The sequence below is a fragment of the Canis lupus genome, chromosome 23 (assembly GCF_011100685.1).
Source record: "Canis lupus familiaris isolate Mischka breed German Shepherd chromosome 23, alternate assembly UU_Cfam_GSD_1.0, whole genome shotgun sequence".
Lineage (NCBI taxonomy): Eukaryota > Metazoa > Chordata > Mammalia > Carnivora > Canidae > Canis > Canis lupus.
The window spans coordinates 6,715,136-6,728,952 of NC_049244.1; the positions used below are offsets into that span (position 1 = coordinate 6,715,136).

A 13,817-nucleotide genomic window follows, 5' to 3' on the forward strand; every position below is an offset into this window, starting at 1 on the left:
TATAACCGAGGCAGAAGAATGACTATGGCCTCTCATATTAAAGAAAAAGAAAAGGCAGAGTAAATATTACATAAATAATTTTGCAGCAAGGGAAATAGCATTGACCTTGTACCTAGGTGATGCATCCCTCAATGCTACATCATGTTCTCTATAATTAATACAAACCTTCCTCAACTCATGATGGGGTTTCATACTGATAAAGTCATCATAAGTTGAAAATATCCTAAGTCAAAAATGCATTCACTACAACTAACCTCCCGAACATCATAACTTAGCCTGGCCTGACTTAAATGGGCTCAGAACACTTACATTCACCTACAGTTGGGCACAATCATCTAGCAAAAAGCCTATTTGATAATAAAGTGTTGACTATCTCAATAGATTGAAACTGTACTGAAGTGACAAACAGAATGGCAGTGTGGACACAGAAGCATTGTCAGTGTGCCGGTTGTTCACCCTTATGATCGCATGGCTGACCCTGTGGCTGTGGAGCATCACCAGAGACAATTGTCCCACATAATTTCAGCCCAGGAAAAGATACAAATTCAAAACTCAATGTACAGTTTCCACTGAATGAGCATTGTAAAGACAAAAAAATCACAAGTCAAATCATCGTGGGGGCTATGTATATTTAAAAATCACCTATAAAAGACCTTTAGTTTTAGTGAGAATTTGACCTGACAGGATATGGACAGGAATTCTGATTTCTTTCTTTTGTCTCTTCCTGGGAAGAAGCCCGAACCGAACTATGACCTATGCATCTAGGTGTTCATTCAGCTCTCACTGAATGCCTATTCCCTGAGCCTGCAGACACACCTGAAGGGAGCTGCAGTGCCCACGCAGCCTCTCTAAAGTTAGCCAAACAGACCAGAGAGCAATGATTGGATTCATCAGGCAGTGTCAGGCCTTAATTCCTGAATTAATTCCTGACGCCTTAATTCCTCTGCTGACATCAAATTTCTCTGCTCAGTTGGTCCACTGAAGTAATTTTGTTCATTACATGCTACTCCCTCTTTTCTCTAAGACTTCAGATCTCGTGGAGGTTCCTGAAGAAGCTGATGGGCCAGGAGGCGGGTATGATCCACGGAAACGCAGCAACAGTGGTGAGTATGCGAGCAGGAAGGCAGGCCTCACCTCAGCACAGATGTGAATGGCACTGCTTATCCAGGTGTACAGCCAGGGAAAGTTGATTTCCAGTTCCCTTATTTCTCTGCTAGCTCTGGAATTCAGTCTGAGCAAGAGTTCAATATTCTGGAGGGAAACTGGGCATAATTACTGGTGGATTTCCATGATTTGACTACATTTCCTGACTTCTAGATCCTGAGTTCTCATCCCTTATAGACTTAGATACATTGAGGCCTGGGAGTCACTTCTGGAACATTTTGTTAATACATCATTTCCCTCACTGACCTACATTAGATTTAGCAAACCATTCTGGAAAGAAGCTACTCCCTGCTAGAGCTGAAGTACCCCCAAACCACTTGGGTGGTGGCTCTAGGTAAGTATGGTCCTCACAATTGTCTCCTCCCCAACAGAAATAACTAATACACAAAAAGTGATCTGTATGATCTAACCAAACATTCTCTATTAATACTATTTGATTTTCTCATAGCTTAGGCCCTTGTTAACAATAATTTCTAAGATTTTTGTTGAATGCTAACTATATACTATTGCTTGCTAACATTAAAAAAGAACAACCTCTTAAACCACAGTTTAAAGAAACAACCAGCCCCTTAAGGATGAATCTTGCCGAGCCTCTCTGATGTCAGGAACTACTTAATCTTCATTCATTTATGCAAAAGGTATTTATGAAGTATTTACTATGACCAGCAAAAGTACATGAGTCACAAGCTGTCCTCGGGTCGCTCATAACATAGCAAAGTTGCAGGTTCTGATTCCTGTCGTTAAGCTGGGCCGAATGCCTTCTTCTGGTGGAAGTTACCCCTGCCAGCTCTAATCCCTGCATGGGAAGCATGTGCCACCTTGAGTAGATGTTCCACCTGACTAGTCGCCTCTGCCCTTTCCAGACTGCAAGCAGGAGCTGTGCATTCAGTACCCCAGAGCTACTTTATCAGCAACTATCTTACGGGTATCTCTTCCATTTCCTTAGCTCTAGGAGTTCATTTATGTCTCTTCTCTAGTTAGGAAAGTGATTCCCTCATGAGAATCCTTGGTGATTCTCCTTCCTAAATAAGCATCAATGTTCACCAGGGCCCCCCTTGCCAAGCCCACTCACATCTGCTAGGGTAAGGATTCTTTGACATCATATGGGGAAGGCTGCACTTTCAGATCAATACAAACATTCATTGAGCACTTAGCAGTGCCATTAGAGAGACGATTTAGAGTGCCAGCTGCCAGGGGAACCTCACAGTAGGGCAGTAATGCCACAGGACCACCCAGCCCGAGTCTGTCTAGTGTCACACAAATGGCATCTGACTTTGGCCAGAATTCTTCAGCATCTGAGCACAAACTCACCAGACACTGGCATTAAACCAGACCTCCATTTTAACAGTTCAAGTCTGGTCATCTGTTCTGTCCCCTGAGTCTGACTTCTGCCTGCAGCCTTCCCTGACACGTATCACCAAATTGCTGATTGTCTGCTCATCACTAACTGCACCAGACATATTTGGTCCTCAACCCTTCCTTGCTCTGGAGGTTGACTGCTGGATTTCACTCAGTGGTCACATGGCTCCAAGGAGTGACCTAGCTTCTCTGCTTCAATCCCCTCACCTCTGAAATAAAGACAGAACTAATACCAAATCCGTAAAGTGTTGTGATCATTAAATGAAATAACGAATGTAAATACCACCCATCCATCGATGACTCCCAAAACCTCCAGCTCCTTTGCCTCCAGAGGCCTGTTGCCCACTGGACATGGCCATCTGAATGTGGAATAGACATCATAAAGTTAACACACCCAAACTGGACTCTTGGTTCACTCACCCACTCACCCACCCCAACTGGCTCTTTCCAGTTGTCTCTGCTCAGTAAAGAGGAGCTCCATTTTGCTGGTTGATCTTACTTCAGGTCAAAACTTTTGGCATCAGACTTGCCTCCCCTTTTTCTCATATCTCATAGCCCATCTGTCAGTAAATCTTACTTCTGCTCTTCAAAATCATTCCTAGCATGTGCCCACCACTTACCTCCCTGCCTCAGGCATCTCAGTGTTATTGGTGCTTTTGCTCACCTGTTCCTCAGTCCTTAAGGTCTTCGTTTGCCTTGGAAATTTCATTTTTTTAAAGATTTTATTTATTTATTCATGACAGACACACAGAGAGAAGCAGAGAACAGGCAGAGGGAGGAGCAGGCTCCTCGTGGGGAGCCTGACACAGGACTCAATCCCCAGACCTGGGATCACGCCCCAAGCCAAAGGCAGACACCCAACTCCTGAGCCACCCAGGAGTCCTGCCCTGAAGATTTCTTTACTCCAAAAGTGATATTTGGAGCACATGGGTGGCTCAGTCAGTTAAGCATCTGCCTTTGGCTCAGGTCATGATCCCGGGGTCCTGGGATCAAGTTCCACATCAGGCTTCCCTGCTCAGTGGGGAGTCTGCTTCTCCCTCTCCCTCTGCCCCTCTTCAGTGCCTGCACTCTTTCTCTCAAATAAATTTTAAAAATCTTAAAAAAATAAAAAGTGGTCTTCAATAAGTTTTTATAATGTGAGGAACTTTATTTAACAGTCATCAAAGTGAAGCATGTTTGTTTGTAACAAACTCATCATAAGGTCATCAGGTGTCAGGGGCATAGCCTAGAGCCTCACCACTCTCAAGTGTAGCCCATGGACCAGCAGCCAGAGCATCACTTCAGAGGCTGTTAGAAATTCAGAACTTCAAGCCTTTCCAGAACTGCAGAATCAGAATTTGCATATGAATCTTATTAAAGTTCAAGAAGTGGATAAGAGGTCATTTAGTTCAACCCCCTCCCCTCCCCTCCAGTACACACAACACATACACATACACGCACGCACACACACGAACACATACTGTATGGATAAGGAAACTGAGGCATGGAGTAATACTCTCAAAGACACAAGTTGAATATTTGCCATTTCTTCTATGTTAAGAAGCATTTTTAGAGACTAATTCAAAGAAATCTGTTGAAAGAACTTAGCAAGCAGTAAACCTTTAGAAGGCTTTGGGGATCTATTAACTATTCCTTTGATCAGCAATAGCTTTCTTTACAATGCACCCTTGGAAGCTAGAGGGATTAATTATGCAGGAGTTTGCTTCAAAACATGTTCCCATGATTGGATTTAATCCCCTGTCCATGCAATTTGGGAAACAACAGAGAGAAAACACCCTGCTTGTGTATCTGGACTCCCACTGGTCTCCCCACAGTCATGGCAAGGAGGGTGCTGGCTTTTCAGAAGCAGTGTTTGGCTTCCGGTCACAAGCTGTTCTGCATGACATGTTTCATTTATGTTCTAAAAACTACACAGTACATACAGGTGTTATTTTTGCCAGACAAGTGTCATGTCAAAATCCTTGAGGAAAATTTCCAAAGGCACCTTGCAAGAGGATGGAGTTCATACCTCTTTCTTAATAAGCTGCATGCAGTCTGTTTTCTCTCTCATGAAAGATGTTGACCAGGTCTGACTGTTTCTGGTTGTTGTTTTCAACACTATTTGTTGATGCATCAGAAATACAGAGGGGAGAGTTGTTGGTCTTCACCTTTCACCAGAAACTCCACTTGATGTGATGAGGAAAGGGAAAAGTAAAATCTGTTCTGCCTATTTCAGCTCAAAATGCCAAATAATGGACATTATTGGCTGCCTTCAATAATTGCATTTCAGTATGAGACTATGTGACTATAACTTTCCTGGAAGAGAAGCAGAGGGAAGAGAACATAAGTCAGACAAATCCTTAGAAATATTCTTCAAAAAGAACTGGGTTAATCAATCCACCTGAGGATATTACAAAGCCCAATGATACGTTACTTTTCACTGAAGCAAAGAAATTTTGCCCAGAAAGGAAAAAAGCAAGCTCAGATATGGAAAATTTATCCTTGCCTTTAACACACACTAGTTTTATATATCAAATTTTGACTTGTAAGTCAGAAAATGAAGCAAATATTTTAGTGGCTTCTTTGGCAGATACCCAGAAATCTGCATGTCTATATCTGGAGCAGGTAAAAGTTTGTTGAAAAGCATAAAGGACTCTCTTTCCAGCTATGTCGAGGGCTGATATTTAGAGAAATTTTTTTCCACTTAACACGCTTAAAATTCCTGGGAAAAAGAATTAAAAAGAAAGTTCCACCTAATGCATGGCTGAGCTGGCAGCAAAATAAGGCAATTTCTTATAGTCTAGAAATGACAATAAAGTGTGACTGCAGAGACATAAGCAGGTAAAGGCCATTGTTTACTCTAAACATCCCAGCGGCCTCAGATTGAGGAATAATCAGTCCCTTGTATGGTCAATAGGGAACAAGACCTGGCAAGCTGGCAGAGTCATAGGTTCAATAAGAGGCCCTTTGGAAAAATGCTGATACCTCAAAAACCACCCTTAGTGGCACTAGGGAAAAAGAATGCCCTGCAGAGGAACTTAGTAAAGAGAAATGGTATATTGGCCTTAAGTCAGGAAGAAAAGAAAGAAATGGAGTAGGAGCAAGAAAGAAGGAAAAAAGGAAGCAAAGGAGGGAAGAAACTCTGCTTACTTGGGGTTAGGGCCTGAATTTATATTACCTCTGTGGACAAAGCAAAACAATATAAAATTTTAGTTTAATTTACTTAAAATGGCCTAGTTGGATAAATGCACCAGACATTTGGCAGAAGTAATAAAAATGGCCTCTGGAGGAAGGGACTTGAAACCCAGACCTGAGAAATCTCCACAAATGAACTCTCAAAGGACATGAGCTAAAAATTGAAATACATCAACTACATGAGAAAATGAGCCACCATGCGTAAGAGTTAGCCAAAGCCACCTTTTTTATGATCAGACTTTAGAGACTGTATATGTTGGAATCATCAAATAAAGATATATATAACTATATAGGTAAATATACTTAAGATATTAAAAAATGGATTAGAACATATAACAAAAGAATAAGACACTATCAAAGTTGAACAGGAGAATTTTAAGAAAACAAAACAGAACTTTTAGAAATTTAAAAAAGAAGAAGAAATTTGATTGTTGGATTTAATAGCATATTGGATATAGCAGAAGAGAGAATTAGTGGCATGGAATATACAGCCAAAGAAATGGCTTACAGTATAGCCAGAAAGACAAAGCAATAGAATCCATGACAATAAAAGAGACACAGAAGATAAGCAGGGAAGTCCAGCATGCATCTAACTGACACAAAGAAAGAATGGGAGAGAGATGATATTCAAGAAGATATGGCTAATATTTTTCAAAATTGATTAAAGACACCATTCCTCAAGTTCAGAAATTTATACCTAGACCCATCTTAGTGAAACTGCAGAATTTCAAAGACAAAAGATAATATTAAACGCAGCTTGAAAGACAGATTACCTGCAGAGGATTGAAAATTAGGCAAACTACTCTTTCCTGTAACTGACAATAGTACCAAGTAACCGTAAAACAATACCTTCAGTAATCTGAAAGAAAAGTAACTCTGAGATCTGTAAATGGAGCAAAAGCAAAACTGTCTTTCAAGAATATATATTGACACAAACACTGTCTACAAGGCAGTGAAGAAAGACCCACTTAAGACATTTCGAAATGAGTTCAGAGAGGGAAATGTGACCTCAAGGGAAGGACTGAGAAGCAAGGAATAAAGCACAAAGAAAGAACCAAGTGAATGTTGGCTACATGAAAAGATAATGAAGTTAGCAAAAAGCTGTTAAAGAAACATTAACTGAAATACTGGATGTTTAAGTAAGAAACATGCATCAAAGATGCTCATATTAATTGGAAGGAAATTAAAGATATTTCACTTTAGATTTTGTTAAGTTAAATATACCTCATAACATTTTTAGAATAGCCACCAGAAGATTAAAAATAGATTTAACCTTATAACCTAAAAGGTGGAAGGGGGAGGGGGCACAGAGGTAGAAGAAACAACACAGAAAATTTGAGACAAATAGAAAATATAAAATAAAATGCTAGAGAAGCATCCTAAATTATCAGTAATCAAAATCAACTAGATAAGAGAGTTTTACACACTGTATTGTTTAAGATTTTATTTATTTATTCATGAGAAACACAGAAAGAGGCAGAGACATAGGCAGAGGGAGAAGCAGGCTCCCTGTGGGGAGCCCAATGTGGGATTCGATCCCAGGCCTAGGAGATCACATCTTGAGCCGAAGGCAGATGCCCAACCACTGAGCCATCCAGGTGCCCCACAAACTGGATTGTTTAAATGACTGCTTTTAACAATCTAAAACATCAGGATATAGAAAGTTTAAAATAAATTCATATATTTTAAAAGGCAAAAGAAGGATTGTATAGCTGTATTAATGTATGAAAAAATGGACATTAAGATCAAAAAAGCATTACTAGACAAAGCATCATTTCATGATCATATCCACTTCACCAGAAGATATAAATTCTAGACCTGTGTCTACTTATTATATAACCTCAAAATGACAGGAACTCAAGGAGCAATTGACAGAAGTATTAGGAAAATTGACATTTCCCTTCATAGTCAGAGGTTTTAACATGCCTCTCAAGTCATTGGCAAAGTAGATACATAAAAAGATTCAAGATTTAAAGTATCTGAGGACACATTTGACAATTCTAATCTAATTGACTTAAAAAGGGCACTCCATCTAACAAATGGAGAATTCACATTCTTTTTAAGGACACACAGAACAATTATAAAAATGATTACCTGCTAGACCATAAAGCAAGCTTCATACATTTTCAGAATCAATATTATATAGAACACAACTTTCTGACTATAATGCAAATAAAATAGAACTAATCATCACAAGATATAGGAGAACCCATAATTTGGGAAATTAAAATATATATTCAAAAAAAGCTCACGTGTCAAAAAAGAATTTATAATGAAAATTGGAATATACTTAACTAAGTCATAATGAAAGCACTAAATATCAAAATTTGTGCGATGTAGCTAAATTGTGACTAGGATATTTTGCTTTAAAAGTATTCTAGAAAAAAAGAAAAAGTATTCTAGGAGGGCAGTCCGGGTGGCTCAGCAGTTTAGCGCTGGCTTCAGCCCAGGGTGTGATCCTGGAGACCCAGGATCGAGTCCCACGTCAGCCTCCCTGCATGGAGCCTGCTTCTCCTTCTGCGTGTGTCTCTGCCTCTGTGTGTGTGTGTGTGTCTCTTATGAATAAATAAACAAAATCTTTTAAAAAGAATAAAATAAAAGTATTCTAGGGGCACATGGGTAGCTCAGTGGATTGAGTGTCTAATTTTGGCTCAAGTCATAATCCTGGGGTCCTGGGATCAAGCCCCACATCTGGCTTCCTGCTCAGCAAGGAGTCTCCTTGTCTTTCCTTCTTCCTTTGCCCTTCACTTTGCTTGTGCTCGCTCTCTTTCTCTCTCTCCCTTTCTATCTCTCTCTCAAATAAATAAAATATTTTTAAAGATTTATTTATTTATTAATTCAATAATATATATATTATTTCCTTCTGTAACATTGGAAAACATATCTGCATTATGGACATACTCTTTAAAGAGTCATCCTGGGTGAAATCAGCAACCAAATTATTTTTAATAAAACAGATTTAAAGCACCAAATAGAAAAATATATGACATATCTGTAGTAAAATAGTTACCTTTCTTTATTCTTTTCCCCTCAAATCAAAGTCTTAGAAATAGCCCACAAGGGCAGCCCTGGTGGCACAGTGGTTTAGCACCGCCTGCAGCCCAGGGCGTGATCCTGGAGACCCTGGATCAAGTCCCACGTCAGGCTCTCTGCATGGAGCCTGCTTCTCCCTCTGCCTGGTCTCTGCCTCTCATTCTCTCTCTGTGTTTCTATGAATAAATAAATAAAATCTTTAAAAAAAAAAAAAGAAATAGCCCACAAGAATTGGTTTTTAAATCATTTTTTTGCAGTGGTCTGCTTTCGTTCATATAGCTAAAAATACATTTGGGGTCACTTCAAATAATTTTTGGCATAGTTCACAAAAGATTATGCTGAGTGAAATGAGTCAATCGTAGAGGGACAAACATTATATGGTCTCATTCATTTGGGGAATATAAATAATAGTGAAAGGGAATATAAGGGAAGGGAGAAGAAATGTGTGGAAAATATCAGAAAGGGAGACAGAATATAAAGACTCCTAACTCTGGGAAACGAACTAGGGGTGGTGGAAGGGGAGGAGGGCGGGGGGTGGGGGTGAATGGGTGACGGGCACTGAGGGGGGCACTTGACGGGATGAGCACTGGGTGTTATTCTGTATGTTGGCAAATTAAAAACCAATAAAAAATTTATTATTAAAAAATGGTATACATTTTAAACCAGATGGCTCATGGATATTCAATAAAAAAACTAAAATAATATGAAATTACAAAATTATGAAATCAGTTCAAACTGATATGTAGCCTATGAAGTCTCCCTTTTTAGCTCCAAGAATTTTCTAGGAACATTCTCTGCATTTGTCCTTCAAATATTCAATATTCTTTTAGAAGTATCCAGGTTTGTACTTATTTGTGCCACGATTTTAGGGAATCACAGAGTATTGTCGGCCTCCACTCAGTTCAAATTAGTAAGGTGAGTAGCTAGATACTGAGGCAGACAAGATCCATAGGATCATTTTCCACTTACCTACAAACCAGAGCTCCTCTAATGACTACATATTTATGCCTAGGCTTCCAAGGAATCATGGAATTTCATGCACAGCCTCTGGAACTATAAACTGTGGAGAATAGATGTTTACTGAGTATCAGTACGTTTATAGAGGCTCTTGTTCTGAAGCATGTTTTCTGCATCACAGCTTTTGAGTTCATTTTAAGGACAGTGGAGATGTCAATGCAGTAACTGAAATAAGTTATAGTCTTCTGTGGTGTGTTTTCTCCTCCTTTACTGATATTTCCTAATAATCTGAAAGGAGAACAAAAGAAAGAAAAGAACAGCACTGTGTTATTTTTAAATTCAAGTCATCTAACTGGTAGGTTAATTTAGGCACCAAACTTGGAAACCCTTGCCACATTTTCGTTTGAGGCAGATAGATGTGGTGAGAATAAGGCGGTCACGATCACTGGGGTGAATGTGGCTGACCGAACTAGCTGAGGGCAGAGCCCCTCCAATACCCATCAGGGACCTTCTGCAGCTGTGCACATGGACAGTGAAAACTCCTGCCCATTTGGGGAAGCTTTGTTCTTTATTAAAGACCAGAGAGTGGCTGCTTAAATGCAAAAAGAAGAGAATTACATATTTCAAAACAAACTAAATGAGAAACCACTATTTGTTTTCTATTCTTAATAATAGCCCCAGTGCATTGACAATAAGAGATCGAGGAAATATTTTGAAGTTTAAAACTAAGGTTTTAGGGGGGCCTGGGTAGCTCAGTTGGTTGAGAGTCCGATTGAATTTGGACTCAGGTCATGATCTCAAGGTGGTGGGATCAAGCCTGACATGGGGCTCTGCACTCAAGAGGGAGTCTGCTTGAGATTTTCTCTTTCCCTCTTCCTCTGCCTTTCCCCCTAAAATAAATAAATCTTAAAAAAAAACTAAAGCTTTAATGTGCAAAATAGAATATGGATATCAAGAAATGAAGCAAGATATTAAAAATGAATAAAAGAATCTGGTATTTAGAAAAGGTAATTCAAAACCAATTAGTCCACACCCACTGTGCCATTAACAAATTATTTGATACATTCAGTAGATGAATGACATTGTTTCAAAGATGAATGAAGAGAGCTGCCAAATAAGGCCAGGTTGTGAACACCCAATGGCCAAGTATTCAGGAGGATGAATGCTTGCTGGAGACATGGACATGGGTGTGGGCATGCAGAGAAAGTGGTCCATAGTGCCATGTAGGGAAGCAGGGGAAGCATCACTTGGAAGATGCCATGAAAGCTGTGTCACTAAGGATGAGGGAAAGGCTGTGAGAGGAGGAAGGTAGAAGCTGTAGAACAGCATTCATAACACCACATCTTCTGATGTGATTCCAAACATGGTGACTGGATTCATAAAGCACCTGCCTTTTCTTGTCTCCTTCAGTGTTTACTTATCCAGAAAATGGCACTGACGATCTCAGCCACCAAGCAAAGAACATAAACCACCAGGTATTTATCACGATGTCAACTGTAAAAAAACCTATTTTACCAGAAAAAAATATGGGTTTATTCAGAAATGGCAGAATATGTCAATGCAGGACAAGTAAGCAATAGCAAAACCATAGGCAATTCTCCCCAGGCAGAGCAGGGAAAGGCTCTTTTGCAGAGGAAGCGGGAAGCTGGGGAGGCTGCTATAAACAAGAAGTCCATGGAGGAAACTGAGAGCTCTAAGTATAGTGGCTTTTCACTGACAGAGCTGAGACTGCCTCTTACTGGCTGAGCTGTTAGCTTTCCCTCCTCCTGCTGGGATAGTAAAAGTAGTGGCTAAGGTAGCATCCATAGCAAGGTCCCTCTCTTTCTATTGGGTCTAAACTGACCAGGATTGATAGGGCATAAGAGCTCCCCTGCCCATTGTCCTGACTCCGTTTTAGTGAGGTTTCCCTTTATTAATTTTCACGGATGTCACAGAAGAAAGACCAGGCAGAGTCCTTAGATCATACTGCAGATCACTACCTGAGTGGGTTATGAAATCGAGTTAGTCGGTCCCAGAACAGAATAGAGTGTAGAAGAGAACAGAAGAGAATAATATGGCATAATGTTCCATAGCATAGTTGGCATAAAACTGATAAATGTCACCAAACAGAACTATCACAGTGCATCAAAGGTAAAAAGGATAAGTGTTGTGTTGTAGGCTTTTTGTTTCCATAGTATATGTTCTATACAAATTGATATAGACTGTAAAGTGTATAGATTATATAATTACTTAGTCTATTATGACCATATTTTATAGTATTGAGTGTATATTTATTATATTTTATGCTCATTTATATATTATACAACTATGTGTGTGTGTGTATCATTAGAATAGGATAGACTAGGACAAAAATACATAGCATAAGGTACTTGACCTTTGGATAGCAGAATAAATCGAAGTTGTATACAACTTTTATTTATGTCTCAATATGTTTATCATGTTATTATATATTTAAGTATACAATTATATATTACATATGTAATTTCATATACATATAAATAACATGTTAAACAATGATATGTGTATATGTTACATGTTATATTGTGTATTATATAATAGTAATATACAATTATATTTTATTTATTATATATTATAAAGTGAAATGTGCTATTTATATAGCACTGACATTTATTTGGATAATAATAGTAGGTAATATTTATATAATACTTACAAGACTCTTGTATAATCTATACATTGGGGACAACAGTTGAGGGCTGTTTTGAGTTTCAAGTATGCTAATACATGTATCATAATGCCCAGCACACACAGTAAGTCATCAAAAATGGTAGCTTTTATTACCATTATTGCAAAGTTTCATGGTCAGGAGATGGCGATTCTTTGGTAGAAGCGAAATCAGTCTGATGTCCAAAACTATGCTTTTTTCACAACATACATGAACTAATTGCCAGCTCAAAATACCTGAGTCCCTTTGATAGGCTAGATACAAAATTTTAGGCTAACTGATAAAAAGTCAATTTTTAGAAGTGGAAGTCCTTCACTACTATTCATATGTCCATTTTCCTATAGAGCCAATATTCTCATTCTTGGGGCCAAGCCTGTCACCTTTCATGAACAACTATAGCAAAGAAAAAATTTGTTTGAAGAAATTTGTAGTTATTTCTGAAAAAGATTTCCACATAATTGGTTTTGGTTTCTAATGAAATCAAGCTTAACTAAGAAAATAGAAAATAAATCTATGGTTGAAACAAATCCTCAAATAATAGGATATTTTAAAACTCATGATCTGTACACTAGAATTACATTGCGCTCGCTTATTCATCTTCTGTTTCCTCCTTCCTTCTCTCATTTTTCTTTTATTTTCTCTTTCAGGGATCTCTTTCCAAAGAACCATTACAGATGAACACCTATGTTGCCTTGTATAAATTTGTACCACAGGAGAATGAAGATTTGGAAATGAGGTAAAAAGAAAAAAAAAAAGAAAAATTTAAGAAAAAGGAAAGAAAATTTAAAGTCAGTGTTTTTCATGTAAAAAAAAGTTAAATTAGTACTACATCCTAATGCTATAGAGCAGTGATTCTCACCCATGAGCTTGCATCCAGTGACCTGTCAGGCTACTTAGCAGATTACCAGGCCCTATCTCTGCAGTTTCTGATTCTGCAGGCCTGGGGTGGGGCTTGAGAATTTGCATTTCTAATTGGTCAGCAGGTGGCTCTGATACTGCTTATCTGGTACCACACTTTAAGAAGCGCAATTTTAGTGCATCAACAGAACTGCCAATGGGTGTTTGCATGAAGCTTGAGCATCAAATGCACTTGGCATCCTGTGAGTCCTAATAGGGAATCAATAAATGTCACTAATGCCCAAATTCATGTGGATTGAAGGATCAAACTAAAACCATTTGTTTATCCTTTGAGAGGCTGGCAATTCCCCCTGCTGCACACCCTGAGCTGTGCTTTCATTTCAGGATCCATCCCACTTCATGGTACCTGAAACCCAGGGGAGGATAAGATGAGCTTTGGGACCCTCGTGCAATCTGAAACTCTCTCCTGGTTGGCAGTTTAGGTTGCTTTTTTTTTAGGGGTAGTGAAGCTGGAGTCCATGCTGTGTTCACATCCTACCTGTTGGGTGACCTTAAGCAATTTATAGACATTTCATTACTCTGATTTCCT

The 13,817-nt window shown here is 39.0% G+C and overlaps 1 protein-coding gene and 1 long non-coding RNA gene across 4 annotated transcripts in view; both read left to right on the forward strand.

The window, feature by feature from the left end:
* STAC (SH3 and cysteine rich domain) overlaps window positions 1–13,817 on the forward strand; it is a 151,473-nt gene that overhangs the window by 105,223 nt on the left and 32,433 nt on the right. For all 3 annotated transcript variants that reach the window (XM_038570366.1, XM_038570367.1, XM_038570368.1), the window contains 3 exons: window positions 1,025–1,103; window positions 11,098–11,162; window positions 13,018–13,106. In XM_038570366.1, the coding sequence (XP_038426294.1) occupies window positions 1,025–1,103; window positions 11,098–11,162; window positions 13,018–13,106 (233 nt within the window). The remainder of the gene's footprint in view (window positions 1–1,024; window positions 1,104–11,097; window positions 11,163–13,017; window positions 13,107–13,817) is intronic.
* On the forward strand, window positions 1,116–2,744 carry LOC119865343. Its single transcript, XR_005376841.1, has 3 exons — window positions 1,116–1,498; window positions 1,713–1,802; window positions 2,513–2,744. It is a non-coding gene; the product is annotated as an uncharacterized LOC119865343 (long non-coding RNA).